The 27,253-nt window shown below is 37.2% G+C and overlaps 1 protein-coding gene across 1 annotated transcript in view; it reads left to right on the top strand.

Annotated features, from left to right (window-relative positions):
* Positions 1-1,284: 1,284 nt before the first annotated feature.
* The window catches only part of RXFP1 (relaxin family peptide receptor 1), a gene marked incomplete at both ends in the record, with an annotated part of 47,286 nt that continues 21,317 nt past the window's right edge, over positions 1,285-27,253 (top strand). Inside the window, 2 exons of the mRNA XM_082281417.1 lie at positions 1,285-1,333; positions 18,640-18,795. Coding sequence (XP_082137543.1) covers positions 1,285-1,333; positions 18,640-18,795 — 205 coding nt within the window. The remainder of the gene's footprint in view (positions 1,334-18,639; positions 18,796-27,253) is intronic.

The raw sequence follows: 27,253 nt of genomic DNA, 5'->3' as shown, positions 1-27,253 counted from the left end.
TAGACAACAACCTTTTTGTAAACCCCTCTCTGTTTTGTATTCTTTTCTATTGGAAATCAAGAGACTGGCAGTTCATAACGTCTATTTTGTAGACAACTTTGCCATAGCAACAATGTGGACTTAGCTTTTGACTGTGACAGAGATTTTTCTCATTTTCTAAATTCACCATTTTGTGGATGTTCACATGGGCACATATTTCCTTAGTCTGGGAAGCTCTTTTCCTTCAGTACCTGACATAGGTGCTCACAGCTTACCAGTGCTTTCTGACTATTGGCATCCTGACAAGCTGTTGACTCTAACAAGTTTTTTTTTAATTTAAAAAAAAAATTGAAAGTCTGAAAATCTTTGAGTCCACATAAAATTTAACTCCTCTCTAGTTCACCTCAGCTGACCAACTTGCTTTGAAACATATCTTACTGTGCTGCTGAATGTTAGCCTTTACATCATAAAACAGATTTTACCCATGTGACTGTTTATGTGATGGGGAATGCCATGGTCTACTGTGACAGTAAAATCAAGGGCCAGACAGGAATGTCTCAAAGTATTCAAGTAAGACAAAAATCTGTGAAAAAACTTTTCCACATTAAGATTGTAGTTTCAAACACTCCTTTTTGTTCTTTCAGATTGTTTTCCTTGGCACTAATCATGAAGAGTGGTTAGTGTGTAAAAGAAGTGACATGCTGATATTGGAAATAAATTACATTGTGCATTTTTCTGTATTTCAGTGATTCACTGGATTGCTACAAAGGAACTGTATTTATAAATTTCACTTCCCCTTAGTTGAAAAATCACCAGTTTTTATCTAAACTTCAGAAAACATTTGGTTTCAAACAGATTTGACTAAATAAAACTGTGCTTCTCAGACCTCTTGCACCATTGCAATGTTAGGAAGAAAAATAAAGAGAAGGAAGAAAGATTGGACTATTGATGACAGTTCTTGGGACCTGGCTGTGTTTTGTGCAGCAGCAGCTTTCCCTGGGGCAGAGCTGTGTCCATGCACACAGCCCAGCCTTTGCCTGCCACAGAGCAATCCCATTCTGTAAGGCAGAGCCTGAGGAGACAGTGTGATCCTGGAAACTTTCATGTGCCTCTGTGCCAGAGAGGGGGGAGAGAGGGAGACCTAGAGCAAAGGCGAGTAGGGAGGAAGGCAGGGAGAGAAGGGAGCTTGCTTCACACACTGCTGAAGGCTCTCAGAGGCAGACTGTACGAGCAGCACTCAGGCTGGTGTGCAATTCAAAGGACAACATTCACTGACTTTATTCATTGAATCGCTGAAGGACAGATATGACACCCAACTGCTGCTTCTATATGTTCTTGCTTATTGGTACCAAGGGTAAGTGTCCCTGGCTTGCTTTCTTGTTTTCAACATTGTAAATAGCTGATAAACTTCAGGAGCAGATTTCTTTTAAAAACTATGATACCTCAGTGTTATTTTACATTTCTTCATGTTAATTTTTTTTCAGTAGAATCTGAGTGTAATGCAGTCTCTCAAGGTTACTAGCTACATGTCAGGATCAGATGTTTTTGCACTTAATGCCTTAAGAGTTACTATTAATAGTTACGAGCTGAAATTTAAAAATGAGAAACAGTTCAAACATTGCATAAATACTTGCTGTAAATATTTATTGAAGGTACCTACAGAACTGACTCATCTCAGGTGCCATGAAATCCGCATTTTAGACTCAGTTCAGTAGTTTGAAGTGATACTGTGCAAGTGCTACTAGAATTGGTAGCTCTCGAAGGGCAGATTGTGTTCAGGTAATAGGAATTTTCAGCATGATAGGCAGTATAGCATGCAAGAGGGAGACTGAGTTAAATTTCAGTTTTCCTTCAGATGCAAATCACTTCAGTGTGGTGGGAGTTACACTGGACATTCTGCTTACTTTAGTAGTGTTTTCTTCATTTCATTTGAGTACCCTCTTTGTAAGGGCTTCTTATGACTTGGTAAATCTGTCCCTGTGAAGCTGCTGATGCTGATCTATACATCTGATGCTGATGTTGAACGTTCCTCATGATTATCATTTTCTTTAGCTGTAATTATAATAAATTGCTTTCTGTTGCACAATTTAGTCAATACTAAAATAGTGTTTCATTAATTGTGTATTTGAAAATAGATACTCTATAATACAAACAGTTTTGTTAAACTAATAGGAGCAAAAGGCTGGATTCTGTCACCTTCTTCTGTATTTTGCAACAGCTTGTTCTCTCTCCTGCTTTTAAATGAAACCTTTTTGGGTTCATGTGTTCATACGATGCTTCTTAAGATAAAATTTGTAAGGGGCATTGCCCCCACTAGAAGTTTGGGAAATAGAGCTCCATACACAGTTATTTTTCTAGCTGCAAAGCTCAGTTAAATCAGTGGAAAAACTCAAAGCAGTTCTTTTATGTTTTAGAGGAATACATAATTGTGAGATGCATGCATGAAAAAAACAGTGATATTAATGTATTTGGAATTCAGAAAGCAGCAATAATGACATCATATCAAACCTGTGAGCAAGGTCTGGTTTCATATGCACCTGCATTTTCCATGAGCTATAATTCAATCTTTAAAGGTAGCACTTCCAGTTATGCAGAATAAAATTGTTTTCAACAAATCCAGCCTTTTTACATTACTGCTTTCTATGCCAAAACATTAAAACACAGAAACATTCATAAAAGATATGCAAATTGTTGTTATAATTTCTGCTGTTAAATCTCTGCTATGGCATTTATAAAACCTATTGAAATATACTAAAGCATACTGCAAAACAGGATAGCAGATGAGCACTGAATGAATACAGGCCTACTAGTTATGATGGCCATTACCTTTCTAGATGTTCATTGGCTCATCACATATAGTGCATTATACTCTTAAGAAAACCACATGGCTCGTCTAGATTTGTTAAAGTGAGAAGCAGTGAGTTCATAGATTAAGCACAGTCATGCCTGGAGTGTCTGCCACCTGTTAGAGCTCTGTTTTGCACCAAAATTAGATCCTGTTTAGTGTCACATCTCCTCACCTTGCTCAGTGCACAGTTCACAGCCCCACTGTCTTTTGGAGTTTTAGCCAGCAATGTGAATTGTAACCACATCTACAAGCTGGCTGATTTTATCTGCTCAATAGACTTAAGCTCTGCTCAAGCCTTTAGGCTAGCTGATATTAAACATTCCTGGAGTAAGTATAGCTGTCCTTAGAAATTGGATGTTTGGTTTGGGTTTTTTTTTAGTGGACTGCTACAAGTTCAGCTGCATTTTGTTGTGGAGGTTTTTATGTTTGGCTTTTTTTGTGTGTTGGTTGTTTTTTTTTAATTTCTACAATGGCACAGATCGTCCTAATTCTTTAAAAAGTAAAACAAGGAATATATATCATACAAACACTACTCTTGTCTGTTTTACCCATATCCGTCCAAGCTGTGTCTCTTTCGTTCTCTATTCAACAGCTAAAGCAGTACAAAAATACCTTCAATCACTTTCTTGTTTTACTCTCTTCCTTGAGATTCTTCATTAAATCTTTTTTTTATATATGAAAACCTTTCCCTCCAAAATCTAAATAATCAAAGTAATTCAAGCAATCAAGCTTTTTATGCACTGGCAACTGCCTGACCATCTTCCCATGTGGAATACCAAGTGTTTCTTTGAAAACAAAGCAGTATCTATATCATGGTTTTTGTCAGCTCAGCAGCAGTGGTTATAACACGGAGAAAAGTAAATTCAGACTCCAGCTGTGGAACTGGCAGCGCTGGATGTGTAGCCAGGATGAACTTCTGCCTGGGTGGGTCCCCCCCCCCTTGCAAAGCTAGCAGGTCCCTTCATGTGTGTGGGTGGCATTGCACTGGCTGCTGCTGCTGCATCTTTTCTCTTAGCAAAACAAACAGCTGGAATTGCTGCAACCACTGTAGTGCACGGCTGTGCCTTTAGCGTCCCTTTGATTGCCTTTCTGAGGCAAAAGCTATTTTATCCTCCTGGACTTTGGCTAAGTGACAGAATCTCAAACAATTCATTTATCAATTATTAAGCAAAACAGGAGAACATTAGTATTGAAAAGTATTCAAAGGGAGTTCCAAAAGGGATTTGGCAGGCTCCTTGTGAAAAACAATTACAACTCTCACTACTTTAACCCTTTATGCTCTGTGCCTCTACCTGATGTTTCCAATCTTGTTTCCACTTGTACCTGCAGTTCCCTTTGCCTTCTCTTTCTGTTCTCTCCTCATATTTTTTTCCTTCCTTTACCCTCACTTTAAAATGCCAAGGAAAACTTTCTTTAAGCCATCCGAATCTCATTACTTGTTCTGGTACTTCATGCAGGTGACAGCTGTTTTCAAGGCCAAGATCTTTTATATCAAATGCTTTCTGTCAAATGTGGGAAAGAGACAATCCTGAATCCTTTGGAAAACTGCGAGTTTATGATTGTGATCCTGTTTACATAGTTTGTACATATTTTAAGATTCCTTCCAGATTTGTAAATAGGAAAGTGAAATTACTTCAGCCTTTGCACAAGCTCAAATAATCATTGTGTAATAATAATATTTGGTTATTTCTTTCATTTAACTTGGGCATTAATCTGACTGGTTTTCCTGTAGTTAGAAGAACAATGTGCATCTTGTGTGAATATATACGTACATAACATGAAAATCAGTGTATTTACAGAAAATCAGGAATGCAGGCTAGATTTCCTGAGGAAAATTTACTCTAATATCAGGTAGAGGGAAGTGAAAAATCTACACAATGTTAAACTGAAGCTTTGAAAGTTAGATCCTGCAACTGCTGTTTGGGCAAAAATGTTTTCACCTCTTTGTTAACAGCACCAGGAGCTACCCTGGTGAGGAGATGAAAACCTATATTGACTCTTTAGAGCAGCTCCAGCAGACTTGAACAATTTACTCTAAAATTTTGTGTGCGGCCTGTGGACCTCGAGCAAGAGGACAAGCAAAACTTTACCAAAATTTTTTCTGAATGTGAGGAATTGGTATTTTGCCTACATTGATCAATTTGGATAATATCATATTAAGCAAAGCCTTTTCTTAAACAAATAAGTACTTTTGAAGTATTCCTCTACAATATCACTGTGCCTGAGAGACAATCCTCTGACAGGCCATCCCCCTAGAGCTGATGAGGCTGTTCAAGCCTGGTTGCAGTAAAGTAAAAATTACCTTTTCTAATAGATGTTACTTGTTGCTAGAGATCAGTGTGACACTCAGAGGAGCTGTCACCAGTCATCTCAGCATGGGTTCTCTGTTGGGTGCCATGACTTTGAAGCCATCAAATCAGACTTTGATATGGCTGGTCAAGGCTGGGAGGCACAGGAAGATGAGAAAATCAGGAAGTCATAATTATTGTGTCTGAAACACAGAGGAGGTGAAAATGTGTTGGGAAGGACTGAAAAAGGAGAATGAAAGCAGAAACTAAAGGGACAGGTAGATGGAACAATGGAACAGAGAGCTGAGGGAAAAGACTAATGCTACTTAGAAAGGGAAAATGAAAATCAGGAGGACTATTAGTCTGGGAGAGTAGAGACTCAGGAAAGGGACGTGAGAGAGGGAGCCAGCAGAAGACAGTAAATTAATTAAAGGAGAATGACAGGGAGCTCTCAAAGAGGGGAATGAGCATCTGAAGAATGAATTCAGAGGATGGTGAGATGGGAACTAGGATTCTGTAAGGGGATGAGATGATGGGAAGCAGGTAGTGATCAGGCAAGAAAGGATGCAAGTGAAGCAGTGGGGTGAGGCAAAGATGAGACTGAGCAGAAAAAGGAGCTGTGCTTGGCACGGTGAACACTGTGTTACAAAGCCAGAACAAAGCCCAAGATTGTCCTGTGACTTACTGTCTCCTTTCAAAACATCTCCTCCTGAGCAACACCTCTGCTCAGAGGCTGGTAATTAGCACTGTCAGATCACTCTACCCTCTCAAAAAACAAAGGTCTGGAGAGCTAAAGGATCTGAACTAGTGATGCAACATGGTATCCTGCTATAAAATTCTGGAGGGAAACTGATTTCCTCTTCTAATAGTTAATGTTATCTATGTCAGAGAAAGTTATTAATTTTGTAAACTCAGTGCTTAGGAATTTAGGCAAAGGACACAATCTTAATTTGTCCTATGTGGCCCTACTGAATTTTCTTCATGTTGTAACTCCACAAAAATGCATGCTTTGTGTCCTGCATTAAAAGAATGAATCAAAAGTCATGGTGAATTATGCTGCCTGTGTGACTGCTTCTTCATTTGCTGTAGAAGGTTAGGATAAAATGTGGATGAGGCTAGGAATTACAAAATGAAGGCCATTTCATGAAGGCAACTGAACTTTGATGTGGAAAATATTTCTCTTCCTGTTTCTTGCTGTAAATGCCTTACAAATGGATAATAATTATATAGCAGATTTTCTAGCATTTTTGGCTTGATCATCCTGATATGTTCATTGCATGGCTGCCACTGACATTTGTAAAAGCTGTGCCTTAAGTAGTCTGTGAAACTGATTCTGAAAGTAAAAACCTAAAATTAGCAGAAACCCTTGCCATACATATGTTGATGTCTCAGCTCCCATTCTGAGCAATAATATCATATTCTAAACTGTAATTGAAGCAATCTCTGAAGACTTAAAAGTGTAAAGTCTAATTATTGTAGCTGTATGAGGAACTAATTAGGAAACTAATATCATAACTTCTAAGTGGTTAAACTGTAGACTAAGCATCAAGATTCCAGTAATACACCAGAAGACTAATCAAAGCATAGAAAAAAATGCCTTTAGTATCATACAGAGGTGTGTTATCAGAAATGCATGAAATTTAAAGATCTTTATTTGCATTCAGATTTAGATTATATGTTGCTGATAACTGATGTTGCACATAGAGTGGCTGTGTATAAGCAAAGTAATGCTCAGTATTGTGCTCACTCCCTGCTCTGTCTCCCCCAATGCTCACGGGGGATCCAGCATGCGACTGACTGGTGTGACAGGGCAAGACAAATATATCAGGAAGAAATGGGAAAACCGGGGTTTGAACAAGTCTAAGGAGCCACCAGCTGTGGCCTGATGGGGAGATCCAGCCCTGGGAGGACAAGCTGACCTCATGTCAAGGGAAGAGGGTGAGCAGGCGGTGGGAGGAAGAGCCCAGCAGCAGTTACACGGATCCTGAGGGATCTGTGCACATGAGATCACTTAGCAGAGTTTATCCAGAGAGGATGTTAAATCACCCAGTCCTCTATAGCACAGGTTGTTGTGTTCCACCCGTCTGCTCTGTATCAATCTTGAGGCTTTATTTGGTTAAAATGTTTTTTCTCAGTCCAGTACTTGTTTCTGCCAGAGAAGAGCAAGTGTCAATATGGCACTAGGAGTGGGAGAGACTGTACAGTCACTGAGGCTCAAAGATATGCACAGGTCTGTCAAAGGAAGTGTCCACACCTCTTTCTCTTCTGTTCTGCAGAAGAAATAACTGGCTTGACCTGGGAGAAGAGACTTTTCCCATCACAGACCTGTCTGTCTAGATTATGCTCAACATAGGGAAGAAGGCATAGTGCTTGTAAGGGTGGAAGTGGTATTTTTTTTAACTTAGAAATATATTTTTGCCCTATTTTGTTTTGGTTTTCAGTTACAATTCAAAAAAAACCACCTAGGAATAGATCAGCTCTTCTTTGGAATAAGCTAAGAATAGCAGCCCTTAATGAAACTTAAGTTCTGCACACATCATAGTTAAAGCCAAAATTTGGGGGGGAGGGGGGAAGAAAAGGACTACATTAATGAATTTAAAAGCCACGTGGTTGAATTTCTTGATTGGTCTGGAGTATTTAATAGCAATACAGTTGACAAAGATGATCTACATTTTTAGAGGTTTGATTCAAGAAGGCCCAACTATCATAAAAATACTCCCCTTGTCCTCATTTTCTGGGATTCAATTACATGTTAAAACATGTGAATCAACTGTTATGTAGTCTTACCTGGAAATTATAGACACTGGTTTCAGACACGAATTCTTTCTAGTAATCAAATAATCTGCAAACATTAATTTATAAATCCTGCTTTATCTTCAGTATGGGTTCTCAGCACCATGCAGAAAGAGTATAGCCACTTTCTACTTTTCCAAAAACATATCAGAAACAGGTATTGAACAGCTGGCTTTTCTACACCCCTAAGACTCATATCTCACACTCATGTCTTTCTTTTTCTTAATATCTTTTAGCAAAAATAAAACACCTTGTACATATTTCTGTTCTTTTTTTTTTTTTAATCTTTCATTTACATATTCACTGCTTTCACATCATCATTTACCTAGATTGGTTTCTTGCCCAGATAAATATTTTTCTTATTTACAGATTTGCAGCTTTGAAGACTCTTACAGATAGTTTGCATTGTTTTAAGTACTGGGATATGATATCAAGTAATAATTATTTTATTGTGATATAATTCTCTTATTCAAGCTCTTAAAATGTGTCTAGATTGTGACATCAGATAGCATATAAAAATGTATTGAAATCAGGTATCATAATAAAAATTATGGATCTGTCTAGCAACATCCTGTACATTTTATGTAGGGAAGCATTAAGAGCTAAGAATATTTAATAGACATTCACCGAATAACTTTAGGTAATTGTATAGGTCAAATAAAGTAAAGACCTTACAGGTTTGGGTTTTCATTTTTTTTTTTTTTAAAAAGAGGTACACTCTTTAATATGATAGACATTAAAAATTCACCAGCACCTTGACTTTAGATCGTAAATGTCTTCCTGCATCCCACTGTGGGTGATTTGAGTTGTCAAAGCATTTAGCTGTGATGCTTTCAAAGCCTTGGGATAAGCTGTGCTCTGACTGTTCCTCTGCTCAGTCCCCTTCCCACTGTCACCATGCAGCTGTCACAGCAGCCCCTCACGAGTCCTGAGGAGACCAGGCCTGCCTTTTCCCAGGCACTCTCCTGCTTTGCCCTGGAAAACCCTCTGAGTCAGCAAATCAGGGGTGGGGTGAACAGGGACCCCACAGAAAGGTGTCACAGGACCAAGGGGATGCAGCAGGTCACCCTTGGGGCAGAGCTCTCGTCGTGCCAGCCCAGCGCCCTGCCTCGTGTCCGGAGAGCCCTGCTCTGAGTGAAGCCGTGTCCACAGAGCAGGCTCTCAGGGCTGGCAATGAGAATGCAGTGTCAGCAGCAGACAACATCTCCTTTAGCTTAGATGAAGTGGCAGGAAAGGAAGAGAAGGAGGATCTATAGACTATGTGGAGGTTAAATACACAGCAATCCGTGCAAAAGCATTGCTTTGCCAAACTGCGGCTAAAATGGAGGGACACTTCTGAATGCTGTTTCTTGTTGTATTTTCTAGTTGGGCTATCCAAACAACTTACAAATATATGCTGCTAATGTGACATTTCTTTATGTACATTAATAAATGTATAAAATCTGCAAGCTATAATTTAAAACTCTATTGCTCTTAATCTGCATGGACATTTTGATACAACCTGCAAAAGAGGAAATAAGTCAGATGTCTGTGGTCATGGGGTCCAAACATCTGGACTACGTGATGTGAGAGGTTTTTCCAACCTAAATGATTCCCCAGTTCTGTGGTTTGACCAGCTAACATTATTCACTTTCCTAAAGTCAGAAATCCTATTAATTTGAGATAATTTCTGTTTTATGCATTTTAACTGGAGTGTCACAACTTTTAGTGGTGAGTTATGTGTACTCATACTAGAATACAGCAGAGATTGGAAAACTTGTGATTTTTGAATCAAACCAAAGATTAATGAGTCAGAATCCAATAATGATGCATTTATTTAAGCACAGTCTGCAAATTGATTTTTCAGAAAATAGTTCTGTGAGCACTTAGAAAACATATTCCCTAAAATACTTTCAAATTATTTTACTTCAAAACAGAGCAACAAGGGGCTCCATATTTTATAATACTTCAGGAGGGTGGAATCTCATAGATTTATAGGGCACAGGGCACAGCCACCTCCCAAACGTGAACTTGTAGTTCTGTATTAAATTTAAATTCTTAATAGTTATAAATTGTTCTTAGTAAAAAAGTATGTGAATAAATAAAATGTATCAGATAATCCTGTCTCCAGCTCACCAAGAAATAATATATTTTCATTGTTACAAAATTAATCTTGAGTGTGCTCCAGAGCTTCACTTCAAATTATGCTGGCTTAGTTCCATTGTAAGAACTATCATTGCAATCCTTTTAGTCTTTACTAAAACCACAATAAAGGGAGAAAAAAGAAAAATAAACAAAAAACCCAGATTAGGTTTCATATTTCAAATACTTCGTTAGGACTCCCAAGACACTTTTTTCTCTGTCTGGAGTCTTAGAAAAAGCATAACTGAGATTATTTTTAAAAGACTTACTTAAGATTTTGCTACTTGGGAGGAGAGGAAAACTAGCGGAATCTGAAATTGTGCCTGATGTGCAGCTTAGTTCTAGTGACTCTGTAGCAAAGTAAGAGACGAGAGAGCAAAAGAAGATGGAGAAAGAAATAATAGAATCTCCCACTGCCACCCTTCAGACTTTTCCTCAGACTGTTTGGGCTGGCTGTCCTCAAAGCTGTTTTTCTACCATCAGCGCTGCAAGATGTTCATTCTAACAGGTCATTGCAGCTTTGTGGGGATTTTTTCTCCATCACAAGAGCATACCAGAGTTGGAATAAATTGCATAACTTAGCTGTAACTTCTGTTTGGGGTGGGGGTGAGAGTGTAGATACTCAACAGGAAAAAAATGGAAGACAGGCTTGCCCTTTTCAACAGAAGAAAAGTTAGGCAGTGGGTTACGATCTTTTCGGTTGTTTCTGCCTTGAGGGGTTAATTATACCCAGTTAGTTCTTTGCTGTTCTGCTCCTTTGCAAATAATGTATTCTCAGAATATCCTACAATCCGAATATCAGCAAGTAATTTCCATGTTCATTGCCTTTCTAATTTCATTCCCTTTTTCATTGCAGCTTTCTGTTAAGGCTTTGCTACAAATACTCTCTGTCTCATCTGCTGGATTTCTTTTTACCTCCATCCATGAATGCACATGTACACAAACTTCCTCCTGTATATGATATTGTGTCATGAAGTCACTTAAATCTGCCTTTTGTTTATGGAAACTTAAGAGAAATATTACAAATGTCTGTTGTTTGTTAATTTAAATAATTTAGTTTTCACTAGTCAGTGTTTCACTTTTGCTTACTTTATGCATGGCTGACTGGACTAACTTGCTGAAAGCAGCAAGTCCGAGATGAACTTCTTTACAGTAATCTCTAACTACTGCCCTTATATATTTAAATTCAGAATGCTGGTTATCTAGATGAGATGAAAGATTGATGCTTTAGGGACACTAATTTATTGATAAACATCTGTCCTTAATCCTTTTGGCTAAAGTAAATTTTCAATTATTGGATTGCTCAGATTTTTTTAAAAAAGGAACTTTCATTAGCTTACTACTGAGTATGTTATGAGACAAAAATAAATGTAAGACACATGGCAAATACTGCAATAGAAGAAGCCTTTTTCCCTAGGGTTACAAAACTTCAAAAATGCCATTCCAGGTATGAAGCTTCAGAGATATTTTTAAATTATTTTTTTAATTTCATGTTCTTAAATCATTAACTCATAAATGGTGTGTTTCAAATGAGGGGGGAAAAAAACATTACTTGCAACAAAATTATTTTATTTTTGGGGCTCATAGAACCAGGCCAAATACATTCAGTAGTGGTTGTGAGAAAGAATCAACTCTGGGAGAGGAGTTTCCTTTATTTTGATGGCTAACCATTCCCTTTCCAGGCCTTCCAGGTGGGATGATACCGACTAGCACAGTGTATTTAACACCTATGGATTGATGCCTTCATTTCTATTCAATATCTAACATCAGCATTGACCAAAACCCTAGTGTTTCATATGTCCAGCTTTCAACTTGAGATTGCTCTGCTGTGAAAAAGAAATTAGTGAAATTGAGGAGTTGCACTGGTGCAAAAAAACATAGGGGCAAAGGAAAGCTTACCTTGATGTATTTTCTGTTGGAAATCTTGTCAGGATATGGAGCTAGACCTTGTTTCTAAACAGAAATAATAGTCAGATATCATTTAAATTATGTTTATTTTGGGAGAGGAAGAGAAGGAGAAGTGGAGCAACAGAAGAGTTTGACTCTGTTCATTAATTTGTGTCTTTGTTAGACACTGTGCTGAACTCTCATCCTCTGGGAATGTACTACAGAATTTGAGGGTTTGGATGCAACTTTTTTTACTTCATATTGGGGCTTTTAGAAGTATTAGCTCTTTCAGCTCTTTATGTGCATCAGAATCTTTTTATTCTAAATTCTGTGCAAGCAGAACAAAACAACAAATTAATAAAAGGTATAAAAGCCAAACCCTCTGGCTAGGTGCCATATCACCAGTCTGAGTTGCTCTACTGGCAGTTTCTGGCCCTGGGGTGGCTTTATCTGGCAGCTAGACAACAAGGATCTTCCAACCCTTTAACTAGATTGATTAGACTGAATTATCTGTGGCATAACTGATAACTAGAGACGTTGGTATGAGATTGGAGGTGATATTTTCAAAGAGATAGTACAAATTTTCTGCTTTAGAAAATGCTTCTGAAATGAAAGCATTGTTTAACCCACAGCAAGATATAAAGGTACGTTATGAAATTAAAATCCAAGATAATTACCAGATTAGCATGCAACAGTGATAATATATGCACCATGTTTGCTAAAATCCATTGCACTATATTGTGTTTAATGGAAGCAAAGATAACCTCAGGTGTGTAGTTCAAGTGCTACATATTCCTAGAGTGACATCTAATATAGTTTGCTAAAGATAAATGTAATGCAATAAAACTGGAAGTGTATTTCTGGTTGCAACAGTAACAGCTAAATATAAAAAAAATTGCTATTGCTTTAGAAATGAATCTGTCATTCTGAATGAACGATATTGTGTCACTTGCACCCAATCATATCTAAAATTACAAACACAATCCATATGCAATATATACATTTATAAGATGTTACAGACATCAGGGCTGGACAATTACCAAAGCAGAGGAGAAATTACAGAAAAGGCAGCGTGGTGATAACAGTTTAATTGTGCTTCTGTGAGTACCCTGTACAGATGTTTAGATACTTTAAGCCACAGACACTTTGCCTCAAGGACTAATGCTGAAGAATCTATTGCTGCTAGACCAAGGTCTATTTTAGTCTGCAAGTTTTGCCCAAGGTATTACTCCAAATGTGTGTACATTAACAGCACTAAAGTACAGGTTTATAAACTCTGTTTTGTTCTTGTACAAGCTGGAATCTATTTTTAATATGCTATTTATGGACAGTTTAAAATTTGGTTTGATTGCCGTTTAAATAATATGGGATTTCTGTTACATATTCCCAGATATCACTAGAAAGAAAATTTTAGGAGAGTCTTTATAAAATTACATGGTGAAAAAAAAAATGCATTCTCACTGATAAAGTTATAATAAGTTTAATGAAATTATACAAAAGTTAACTTTTTATTTCTATCCTGAAATACAATGGACTAACTTCATCCTTGTCTCAGTCATATATTACTCAAAAATCCCTTGTTTAGTGGGAAGAAGCTGAAAATTCTGAACAAAACCAGGAAAATTAATCTAAGAATGATCTTCATCTCTTCACTTACTTCTACATATTGTTGTAATGGGCAAATTCAGACAACAAATTAGTTTTTAAAAAGATCTTTTTAAGATGTCATATCTTCTTTTTTTCTGTTATTTGGTGATTCAAATGCATCTGATCAAAGTTGGTCAGTCACTTGCCACTACTATTCTTTGTTAATAATTAATTAAACATCTTGTAAGTTGAAGTAATTCATAGTTATAAACTTTTATAACCTTGTTCTGATGATTCATCATTGAAGGTAATAGGCCTATAAGGTCTGTTCTATATTATGTTAAAGGTTTGTCAAAGGCATTTCACATGCTCTTAATATACTTTCCATCAGAAGGGGATATTTTTTAATCAACTGTCAGCTTGAAGTACCCAAGATAGCACAAAAATTACGGGTGAAATTGATTCTAACTTCAATACTTTCTGTGTTGACTGTTTTATTTGAACAAAACATTTTGTATCAAAGCAAGAGTATTTTCAGTCTTCTGTTTCTCCAGCCCATCTCCCACTGTGTCTAGAAGTACAGCAACTAAAACAGGTTATGTGAGATGGGAAAAGTACCACCAGTTTTGCAGGAGCCTCTTTGAAGAACTTGGGCTTTTGTAGGTAAAATAACTTTCCATCAGAAAAATGAAGGGTGGATTCTTCAGTACCATAATCATTCCTTGGTCCTTGGCATCTAAGGAGCCTTTTTTAGAAGCAATTGGATTTCCTCAACCACTTCTAACTGCTAACTCACTCAAAGTGAGGACAGACATGTTAGCTTATTTGGCTGATGGAATTTAATGAGTCATTTTGGATTCATTAACACTGGATTTCATGTTAGTCAAATCCTTGAAAACAAAAAAATGTTTTCCTGCTATTACAATATGCCTTTATTTGAATGTATATGCGCCACAGTGGAGACTGGTGTGACTAGTAGGTATCAAGAAATGAGTAATGCCTTTGATTATTTTAAGTGCTTATGACTCAGTGCCATCAGCCCAGAACCGGTCCCATTACAGAGTCATACTTGCTTGGTTTACGAAACCTACAAGTAACTGCGTTAAGTCTACGTTCTTATAGTGCACATGTCCCTTATTTGGTTTCTCAAACAGCACTTGTGACCCAATCTCTGTATTTCAAAGAATGCACAAAACCAGCAAGCCTAATGAATCAATTTAGTTGGAAGCCAAGCCATGTTGTCCTGGGAACATCTTGTTCTTGGCTTTCCCAAATGCGTTCCTTCTTTCGATTTCATTTTATGAGAGCTAGAAGAGGGGCTGTCATGTTCTTTCCCCGGTGATTCTGCATTCATGTACCAGAGGAAAAAGCCTTACCGTGTATACTAGATGACAACCCAACTCCTGTTTATTCCTTTAGCAAAGGAAAGCAGAGTTAACTTAGTCTTATATTTAAAGACAAGCAGGAAAAGTTATCCCCTTTCCTCTTCACCGCAGGCATCTGTTACAGCAATAAGCGTCTCGAAGCAGCCGGTCTGGAAAAGCTTAAAAGGTGCACAACAGGAATTCTTGTTTTCTTTTTGAAAATTTGAGATGAATTTGGGGAATTGCAGGGGGACCCTAAGCACATGACAGTCAGAAATATTTAATTTGCAGTATCATGAACACGCCCTGCTAAGTAGAAAATTTTTCTGTATTGAGACAACAAGCATCTTGTCAAAAAGAGGTTTTTTTGTGGTTTTGCTGTTTGTACTGATACCAACTCACCTATATATTTTCTATTTGTTCTTGAAGCATTGCAAACATTTGAATCTTTATGCTGAACAATATGTGAAATAGAAATTTTCAGGTACAGAGTAGCTGAAATGTGTGCAATTATCTCTATGTCACAGGACGCAAGAGACAATTTTCTGTATGAGATATACAAAGAGGCTTTTTTACTTGGTGTCTGTAAAAGCAAACCTTCTGATGTAAGCAAGTCTGTCACAAGTTTATCACTTTCGTCCTCTTTCAGCTGCTAAAAAAAAAGGCAAACAAGATACAAGAAGAGTGGTTCAATTTTTTCATATAGTGGAAAATCAATCAGATGCAGAAAAGCCAACAGCTCTAATGCGACATCACAAAGATGGAGTGATAGATCCTTATCTTGACATGGTAAATTCCACTGTCAGTAAAGTCTGTATTTGCAAAACAATAACCGTAATTTTTAATTGCTGTTGTCACAGTGCTATCTTTACTCATTTTCCTCACACAGAAGACTGAATTTTTATTTCCTCAATCCAAAATTGTTGAATATTATCTAGCATTTTACAATAGTTTTTACCATCTTATCTTCTGTCTACCTTTGTCAGCTCTGCCAAATATTTCCTCAGAGAGTTGGGGGCTTTTCCATACATAAATCTCATGCAACATGCAGAGTCCAAACTTCTGTCTTTTTTGCATAAACAAAGTGATCTTAACAAGTCAGTGGACAAAGACCAGTGCTTTCACTGATTTTATAGCTAGGGTGAAGTTGTTGAGTTTTGAAGCCTTATTATCTCCTTTCCCAGGCAGATATTTACATGGCTGGGTAATCCAACATAGCACAAAATGAGTAATGCAGAGATTCAGAATAGATATCAAGACTATAAATGTACAGAGAATTCAAAACATTAAACATCATGAGGGACTTATTCTTTGCGGCAGAGTACAGATATCTAAAATGCAGCAGCAAATTCATTCATTAGCTCAGGGATTAATATTATTTGAATAATTAATAAAAATTTTGGGAACATGCTATGAAATTCCATTGAATGGTACTGTGAGAACATAAATGCTTTCATTTGAAATTTGAAGTGCATGGAGATCAGCCCCTTTAAGCACAAGGTTCAGATCAGTCTAAATACATCTCTAGTTTGTAGGATAAAAAGCTTGACAAAATGTAAGAGGTTTTTTGATGTTTTGTTTTGGATGTTTTCTTTTACGGTGGTTTTTTCCATACTGGTGTCTCTTACCAGATGGTTTGGTAGTTCCTCAGATTGTAACAGGTAACTGCACCAAAGGGAGCCTCAGCTGCCTGCTCAGCTCTTTTGCTAAGAAAAAGACTTAAGACACTGAGTAGTACACATATTCTGTTTGCTTAGCACTATGCCTGCGTAAGCTTTTTTTTACTACTTCTTTTTGGGTGGAACAAGTTAATCATAATGTTCTGAATACAAGGACAGAACAGCAGAGAAATTTACAAACAATATGCAAGTGTGAATTCACCCTGGGATTAGGACGTAGCTGTATTTTTGGTACCTATATGTAAAAGGCTTGAGGAACTAAAGTTCTTTTAGCAATTACATAGGTTATACAGTTGTGGATAAAAGGAAATCAACTTTTCAAAAATCATTCACTGGTTGTTAACTGGAATGTATGTGTTTCTACACAGGATGCTTCCGACAGCAAGGATAATTCTGCACATATACAGGATATTTATCTCAGTTTTCTGCAGCTACAGCTCTTACATTTCAATTTTTCAGAGTTGTAAACATTGTCAAGGGCTTAACTGGAAGAAAGTTCTTCCAGAAGAGATTTTTTATGAATCTGAATTACTCGATTGAATTTCAGGTGATTTCTCTTAGTCCAAGAGAAAAATGAGTGAAAAAAATCAGATGTTGTCCAAGAACATATTCCTTGTTAATCTGGGAAAGTTGTGTGAAAGATTTATACTTTGTCTTTGAAAATAGCCTGAAAAAATAGTTGCATGTTTCAGAATTAGCAGTCTACTATCTGAGCAACCATCACATAATAAAGTTTGTAGAGATTATTTGAACTGTTCTAGGACAGCAATGAAATTTAAAATAGAATTTTTATTTGATTTTTGGTTTTTTGATAACGGTATCCATTAAGTCAAATGGTAGCTCTAATAAGAAAGTGATACCCCTTTTTGAAAGTGCTTCAAAAATTAAATTAGCAGACTCTTGCAGAATGGTAGTAGGTAGGCTTACTGAAGATTTGGAAGTGCAGAACCCTGGGTAGTGTTCTGTCCTGATGATGATTTCCTCCATTTTCAATATATTGTGGACTGAACAAATTTAATTCTAGAGTAATTTTTAACCGTCTCCGTAGTATGCTCTTGGGAAGAAGATGATCTCATAAGACAATAAATCTGCCTTGGCACTCTGCAATCCATTACAGAAAAAGTAGATCTGTCATGCTTTTTGGAAAATTAGTGATGGCAGAATTTGTCCCTCAGGTGCACTGGTGGGACTGGTAAGGCATCGTGCATCTGCAAATGTGGGTAATTGCAGGTGCTGCAGCACAGAGAACTGAAGAACAGAGGACGGGCCGAGTCCTCCAGCAGCCCTGGCTGTCCCTCCTCAGCATCCCTCTACCTTTCCCCTCAGCACTGCTTGAATGAAGTCCTGTGTTCTCTGAAATTATTTCCTATAAAGCATGGGCTCAGTAGAACATCTGTATATCTAAACTTCACACTGATATATTCTCACCAATATCTCCACAGCTTTTGGATCAGACTGACAACTCTTCTGAAGGATTCATTATTGGCCCCTTCATGTTGCCCTACTCAATTTTCAGCAAAACTCTGTTCTTTGATCCTTGATACATTTACACCAAGAAATTTCTTTTAAATTAGAATATAATCAAACATAATCAAATCTGACTTTTTATAGAAGGACTTATCTATCAAGGTCTCAAATTTCAGCACAAATTAATGTCATAGAATGGTTTGGGTTGGAAGGGACCTTAAAGATCATCTAGTTCCAACCACCCTCCCAGGGGCAGGAATACCTATAGCTTCTCTGGTATATTGTTATCATAAATTAAATTCTAGTGCAAAGGGAAACAATCCTTTAAAATAGTGGCCTTCAGTCATTTGTCTTGTATAACATTTTGATCTTATTATGAGGATGAATAGGGAGGAATTACCTGTTTGCTTTATATCAAAGGAAATTTTAATTAGCTAACAATATAAAAGATTTTTGCCAAGTTTAACAAGTTCTTCATATACTATTTGTCATTTAATGTCCAGTGAATTAATACATTTTTGTTGCTTGATATTCACACTCAAATGTAAATGGATAATTAAAAAGGCATAATATCAAATACCTTTAAACACATCATAAAGTGAACATATTTTTTCTGTTCTATTTAGTCATCTGTGACTCTTTGGAAGATCATGTTTCTGGAGCTGGCACCAGGTGCCCCCTGGGCTACTTTCCTTGTGGCAATATCACAAAGTGTTTGCCCCAACAACTGCACTGCAATGGCGAGGACGACTGTGGGAATCGGGCTGACGAAGACAACTGTGGTACGTGGCTGAGACTTCTCTTTGTGTCTAGCACCTGTAGTCACTGAAACCCAGGCAGTGCTCACACCAAACAGAAGGCTGTGGAGAGTCAGGAATAAGAAAGCTACATGTTTTGCAGAGGATGCAGCAGGTCTGCTTTAGCTAACAAAGCCACCCAACAAACTATTTGCTAGAGAAAGAATAATGAGCCACATTTTTCTTTGTGTATGGTATCAGTTTATCCCATTTTTTCCCTGCTTTGAACTTCTTTGTATGTGTCATTTTGATGTGTACAAATGGATGTATGTGATCTATCAAAGATTGTTGTTGAGGAGAGATACGTGTGCTCCAACAGAGTTTATGAAAAGCTTAATGGGACCTAAAGTGGGAAACATAATTTAGAAGAATTTTCAAGGTTTTTCAGAAATCAATTATGCCCTAATTTGGGACAAACATGTGCCTTTGTGAGTGTACTGTGCAAGCTGCACTACCAGCAGGCTTTGGGGGTTGAAAATGTGAAAATCTCAGGGCGTACACATAGTCAGGTCACTTCTGCATGTGGTTTTGTCCTTGTCACTCCTAGCCCCTCTGGATGGTAGCTGTGACCTTGACTTGGCTTGTAGGCTTTACCTCTACTGCAAACTGGGTAGGGCCAGGGTTTGCCAGGGCACTTACCTGTTCATGCAGCTTATTTATGAGCATGGCCCTGACATCTCTCACTCAGAGTTTGGACACAGCTCGGAGGTGGCACAGGCCTGGGATAGTCTGGAAAGGGGCCCCTATATTCTCTGAGGAGAGAGCTTAGCCATTTGGTTGTGAGCTAAGACCACAGGGAGAGAAAATCGACTCTAGCACATTTTATTTACTGTTATTGTCACCTTACATGCAGCCTGGATATTTTCAGAGGTGCTCTCCAGAGCTGCTGATCCCTGGCAGATAGGGGAAGCAGGCTTCCTATTCCTTAGTAGTTTTCCTGTAGCCATGGAGGAGAGCCACATGCACGGTGCCCTGCCTCACACTCTGCCTCCAGCTCCCCAGAGCCAAGCAGCTGAACTGTTTGCCTGTCCCAGACAGGCACATTGCCATCACATCTGGGTGGGAGGAGTGGGAAGAATTAAAATATTAAGTAAAACTTCCAAGCTATGTATACTGAAAGAAATTTTCTGAAAGAAATTTCAAACAAGATATGGTAAAAGTATTTTCCACCAGCACTCTCAGCAAAGTCAACAAGGTCTTGAAAGTAGTTCTTCTCACTGCATGTGAAGCTGATTTGTGCACCTATGTGAGGTATCTTTTGATTATACCGATGAAATTTCAGTGTCTTATTCCATATGAAAGTGATTTTAAATTCTAATCCCATCTAATGGACCTGCACAATTTTGTAGTTTTGTGTCATTCATTGATGTTGTAAACATACTTTCTGTTGTAAATAACCAAAATCCTTTACAAAAATGGCTTGCTCTGTTCTTTTTCTGTAGTCGTCTTGACCTACAGTTGCAGAAATTGCTGGTGATGATGTCTTCTTATGTTTGAGAAGTCCAAGGACCATAAACAGTTGCTTTATCCATATTTCATTTCTGTATAATACCACAAAGTCCATCTTACAAGGACTTGATGAAAGATACAGCTTAATATAATGTTAATTAGGTTATACACAGTTTTGTAATGGGAGGTACAAGACAGTATAGAATCACAGAATTGTTTAGATAGGAAAAGAAATTTAAGGTCATTGAGACCGTTAATCACAGAGCTATTCACATCTCATTACTGATACAGAACTGAGGTATTCTTGGATTATGATTAACCAATTTCAAAAAATTCAATTAGGACTAACATGGGTTATCAGTGAGCAGGGAGAGTGCTGCAAGAAGTGATTTATTATTGAGCCCTGAAGCAACAAATAGCAAACTTTAAGTCCTTTGTAATGCCTTGGTGTTCTTCTATAGAAATGAACATACAAAACAATTCAGCTGTGCTATTGAATCTTCTTCCATGTATAGTAATTCAAGAATGAGTTAGCCTTGAATTTTGAAAACCTAAATTACAAAAGATGAAGAGTCTTTGTATTGACTCGCTGGGAAAACTATACTACTGGTGGTTTTCTCATATCTTGACTCCCTCTTCTCTTTTAGAAATCCATTATTAATGTAATATTCAGCAGTGATGTTTTCTCAAAAATTAGTATTGCAGTCAAACTTTGTGGTACAGTTAAAGAGTCACTTCCTTGTCTGAGGATACGGAATATCCTGATGAGATTTTCTGCAATGACTCCACATGTAGTAAGTGGGGAGATCTTTGTGGGATAATTCTGTTTTGTGACTATTCATCTTGCTTAAAATACAAGAAAAGAGGCTTCAGTGATTGATTCCTGAGACAGAGAAACCATCTGTCTTCTTTTAACGCTGCAGTTCCTAAGACCAGTTCAGTATGCCTGCCTCAGCCAGCAGTTATACCTGGCTCCTTCTCCCCATTTTTTTCAAAATTTACAACTAGTTTTCAGTTGAAGTCATTGCCCCTGGTTACACAAAAGAAATTAAAAATTAAATTATTCCACTGTAGTAATTGTTTCATGCAGTGCAGTTGGAAATTTTCATTTTATCCACAGGGTATTCTAATTAAATAGCTCAACTTTTCAATTCCTGAACACTTTTGCATCAATTTGAGGAACTTTGAGGTGACCAGTCTACAGGATTCAACCCAACAAGTGGGGGACAGAAAAAATCCATGTAGAGCCTCAGAGGAGTTCAGACATACCCATTTTTTTTCTTTTTTTTTAAATGCATATATCTCAAACAAACCTAGGTAAACCAACTGTCTCACTACTAATTTTGTCAGTAATGATAAAGCACTGTCTTAAGCCCACAGTAAAACCAGCTGTATAGCATGGAAACACAAAGCAAAATATCTCATTAGATGTGTCATTCCAACTATCTTGTCGTGATTCCTTCCTTTTTCAAAGAACAAATTTGTCTCATTCCCCACTTCATTTCTATAAAGAAATTATATCTGTAATCTTTGTAAGATTATATTTGTAAGAAATTATTGTTGTAAGAAATTGTTATTGTAGTCTCTGAGATTATTTGCAGTATTAATCCTGTTTCAGGCACCGTGTGCCTGGTAACAGCAAAACATGACTATGAATATTTCAAGCTAAACCAAATCCTCACTGAGAGATGTGTTTTCAAATGTGCTGTAATCACTGCTCATATCCAGCCAGGCACATAAAGATTGGCTTTACGGTGTCCTCTTCAATTCTGCTTCCTCTTTTACTTCCACCCTCCTCTCCATGTCCAAATAATAAACATAAAACTAAGGTTCAGAATAGTGAAGATCTCAAATTAGGATCACAGGTAGAGTTGGGAACAGACTCAGACTGCTGTGTCAGTGCTTAACCTCAGGGTGTGGACATCCTGCTTGCCAGCTCAGCTTCAGCATTTCTTCCACTTCTGGAAAGGAGTGAATTATAGCTGATATTTCACAGTAGAGTGAAGCCACTCATCTTTGAAAACTCATGCCTTTGCCACCTAGTTTGTTTCCCAAAATCAATAAAATCCTGTGTGTGATACCCTAATGGGGAAGAGCTTGAGGCAATATAGTAAACTGCAGTAAGAGGAGGCAGCTGGCAATTTATCATGCCTGCAGTGATGGGAGGCTCTGCTTGAACTATGGCTAGATAACCTTAAATGTGCATGGAAAATGCAATCTTACCTTTAGAACCTGAAAATATAGAACATCAAGTAGAAGCATGTCTCTCTGCAAATCTGTCATGAAAATAATATTTTTAAATAAAAATAAAGTTTTGTAATTTTTCATAAAGATTATGGTTTTGAGGAATTTCCTTTTTTAGACTTGAGAGAGCAGTAAATTTTACTCTGCTGTTCTGTTCCATGCTCATCCTTGCTGAAGCACCGAGTTCTTAATTTGGCTGAGGGCATTGTGAAGAAATTTAGCCTCTATCACGTTTCACTTGGAGCTCCTTTTGTATCTGCTTGCAAAATTCAAAATGTGCAGGGAAATAAGATATAGCAATTCCAGCATGCTTCTGTGCCCAAGCTTGTTTAAAGATCAAGTTGGCAAAGCAAGTTTGATACTGTCTTGTCCTACTGAGACTGTTTGATTTCAAAGGTAATGGCTTTAGCCTAATTTTCCAGGGAAGAGCTTTTCCCATTTATTTACAGCTGTAAGGTTTGATTCTGTAGCTACTTGGCATTTATAGATGGGAGGTTAGAACATTTGTTTACTTCAGTGCTTTTTAAACATGAGCAAGGATAAATGGGCATAACCACAAATTCCGCTCACCTAGTGCTATGGCACTGTTGACATGGGAATTGTTCCTAAAATAAGTAACAAATATTTCTTACATCGAAGACATTACTGCTGCAATGTTTCTGTTAATGCAGTCTAAACAATCCCTAGGCAAACTCTGATGTCCAGTGGCATACTAAAAGTTCCAGGTACATATTCCCAAGTACAAATTCATGGAAAGAAGAGTTTTGAGATCTCTGCCTTCACAGTGATGTTTAATGATAAAACAAAAATAGAACTAGTAACAGTAGATAAAAACAACAGTTGATTAATGCCAAACACAAAGAACAACAATATTTATGATGTAGCTTTTCACTGAGCCTACATGTGTTTTATCTTGTCAAGGTGTGTGTTTGTTTAGATGAACAAATTTTGACTCGTGAAATATTGAAAAAAAATATGAAAATTATATCATAACATAAATGATGTTCTCCATTCCTTTGGAAGAAGACAACTAACACTGCCAGTAATCATCCATGGTTATTTTTGTTTTCAAAATATCTACTCTCTGAAGAGCTTTAGCAACACACAAAAATAGTTCTTTCATCTGTTCCTAATTAAATATTTAAATTTAAAATATTATGCTTTCTTTTCTTTTCTTTTTTTTTGAATTCCCTCATATGCCTTCTACTTAAAGGGCTGAATGAACAAGTTTTTGTCCTAGATAAGGCTCAGCTTTCCCTGACTAAAATTATCCTACTGTTACATGCAATGATAAAAGCATAGTGTTCTCAGTGGAACAACTTTTGTGTAATTATCTCTGCTGGATACAACAATGGGTCAGTTCCCATTTTGTAGTCATAACACACTAATTACAAAGTGCTGCAAAAATCCTTAATGCAGTTAAATTTTGAACCACTGAGAGACTGAATAGATTTATTTCCTGTCTGATGTTCTAAGACCTTTGTTGCAATAGTTCCTCATATTCCATACATTCTGCTGGATCATCAGCCTGATTTCTTCATCAGAACTCTAAATTAGCTGTGATGTTAATGTGATGCCGGTTTTTGGGGAGAAGCCTCCCAGTAAACTGCAGTGAAGCTTACCTCCAATTTCTTGTTTCAAAACCATCAACTGTCAAATTTTGTTTGGAAAAAATATAGAAACATAATCAGACCTCAGAAGGTACTGGGCTTTCCTCTGGACTTTGCATCCTACCTGGCCAAATTGAAAACATATTTTATATGTCTGGAAGACTGAGATTAATCCCTGTTTCTCTGTTGCTAATATAACTAACACTGTGTGTCAGCATCCTGTAGCTGCAGGTTCTGAAAATCTCTTGTATGTAAAGTAGAGGTGCACTCATTTCTTTATCAACAATCCTGCTTTCAGATTTAAAAGTTTTTCCTAACTTCCATTAGGGTTTGATGGCACACAAACATGCAGTCAAAATCTATACAGTTATTGGATTTATCATGTTCTGTTCTAATTTAAAATGGAAACAATATGACTGATGTGATATCTCCAGTCACACCATCTGGTTTATGAACCAAAGCCAAGCTCAGTGAGAACTGACCTGGACTGACTCCACTAAAATCAATGGAGAGACTCGCACTGTCTTCGGTGAGCAAAGAATCATAACTTACCTGAGTTAGGAAACTAATAAAAAGCTCATATGTTTCAAAACCCCAATGTTTGTTACTCATGTACCAGCCTTCCTCAATAGATCTGGAAAAGACTGGAAGCACTGTGCTAGCTGTGGGGGCTTTTTCCTTTAGATGAAGTTGTAGTCTCCTGCAACATGTCACAAAAAGAGCAGATATAATATGCTGTCTCTTCCCATGCAGTCTGTGATACATAAATTTTATAAATAAATTCCTCAATCTTTTTTATCTCAAACTGAATTGGTTGAGTAGGTACAGTTTATGCTTTTTTAAAAATTAGGGTTACTGTCCTATCACACTACTGAATAGCTCTTATGCTCTATCTCAGAACTGGTTGTTAATCTAGGCTCTTCATTTGTTACTAATAAATCTCTAGAGGAAGTGTTTATGTGCAAGTAACACTGGTGCAAGTCCTATTTAGAATTAAAAGTATTTTAACATAAGAATTGTAAAAAATGAAAGCACCAGAATTCTTACGAATTTCAAAAGTCACACACATTGGACCTAATCCCTTGCACTTCCACAAACCAGACTCTTTTGCCATGAATGGGACATTAAAAAACAGCAACTACTGTTACATGTTTGACTACACTTTACGTACAAGAAATAATAAATGGAGAATGGAAGAAAAAATGTGCTAGGGTTTAATTTTTTTTTTTTTTTTTTTTTGTAAGCAGTATCTTTAATTACGTAGAGCAGTTAATGGAACAAAGTATCCTGGGCTATTTTGAGAGCACGAGTTTCCTGAGTGTTTAAAAAGTTGGTTTCTGGCCAATTTTGCTGATCGTTCTGCAAAACTCTTTTTTTGGCAGCTAGGCAATGGTTGCAGTGTGTCTGCATTTGTTTTTTAATCACAGTGTCATAGCCACATTTTTCCAGTCTAGTGAAGCAAGAACAGGCATGCAGATTTAATTTGTTTCTGACTCCAGAGGAGTTTTTTGCTGGCTAAATGTATTTACCATTGTGTTGCTCTCAGCCCTGAGAGGTCTCTGAACAAAGGATAGTGTTCCACTCCCCAGTTGTAAAGTTCACTTACAGACATTCACTAAGCTCTGTCGAGCTCCCAGGCTGGAAATCACACACAAAGGTTTCCAAAAGAACTGGGCCAGGGCGTGGCTGTTTGAAGTCTCGCACCTGTCTGCCTCTAAGAGCACAGACCTCACCTGTTACCGTGTGCCACACAGTCACCAGGTGACTGGCTTGCTAAATAAGTTACAACAGACCACCTCTCCTTCTAAAAGGACCTATAAAAATTCAACAGGATAAACATAGTACCAATCTGTATAATGTGATGCTGTTTTCATATGTGTTTCTTTGAAGGTCTGTAAACTAACACAGAATTATTGCTGTTCTGTAGATTCATTAAATCACCTCCTAGATTTCCGTAGCAGAAATCTAAATTTCTATGGGGTATTTCAAAACATCTGTACAAAAGATATATGTTTTAGTATTACAAGATTGTTCATAAGGGATGAGAAAATACCTTTTTGTCTCAGCACATTGCAGAAGACCTTGATGTGTTTATATTTCAAATTAATACTAATAATGAATGATGTTATAGTTGGTGCCATGTTTTCCTGGCATTGCAATTTTTCTCATCATACTTAAAATATGAGATTTGAATGTATGAGGTGCTATTCAGTTTTGAGCCCTAGATAGAAAATTCTGTTTATGAAGCATACAGTAAATACTTGACAGTCAATAGTATAGTCCAAATGTATCAAATACCTGGGAAAAGATAGGATTTTCAAGCTTCACATGGAATTTTTTCATATATGGCCAAATTTTATTGTCATTCCCATTCATCCACAGTATAGGGCACTGAAATAATAAGGTTTACTCTGATGTGCAAATTTCAGCACATGGAATAGCTTTGCTGAAATTTTGGGGGTTTTTAATCAATTTTTTTACTGAGATTTTTAAATACTGTTGGTAAATAAGAGGAACTTACATTTCACTACGCTTACGTCTCTCTTGGTCTCCACTGTAGTGGCTTACTGCCAAGGGAACTTTCAAGAAACTAAAGGTTCTATAGATGCATTCATGCTATTTAATTTTAAAAATTGAAAATACTTCAAGAAAAACAGAATGGAAAATCAGAATAATTTATATAGATTTAAAGTATTGTTATAAAACTAGAAAACTCTATGCACTTATTTCACAGGAATAAAGGTGCAACATTGAGGAGATGTTTATCTTTTGGAAATTTGAACCTGCCTGTTTTCTTAAAAGTTGCACTAGCCTAATTAAGTTGCTTTAAAACCAAAAATAAACTTGTGTAAATATGTAATCTAGCTCATCCAGAGAACTGTAAACCTTATGCAAATTGATTTGTTTCCTGTCTCATTTACTATGCTAGCATTGTAACATATAAGCTACAGACAACCTACATGTGATTTCAGTTAACCAGCAGGTACAGGACACATGTGCAGTGTCACGTGCAGTGACATGCAGATTGGTGTGGGGAAATTGTCTTTGAATTGACTGATAAGGTGTCCAGCTCTAAGTTCTTAATTTTTTCTGCTTGGAAATTTAAACTGGGACAGTGAAATTCCCTGCCAGTTTTGAAT

This window comes from Coloeus monedula (genome assembly GCF_965178545.1).
Source record: "Coloeus monedula genome assembly, chromosome: 5".
Lineage (NCBI taxonomy): Eukaryota > Metazoa > Chordata > Aves > Passeriformes > Corvidae > Coloeus > Coloeus monedula.
The sequence above is the reverse complement of the archived record's forward strand: the minus strand, read 5'-3'. Positions and strand labels throughout refer to the sequence as shown.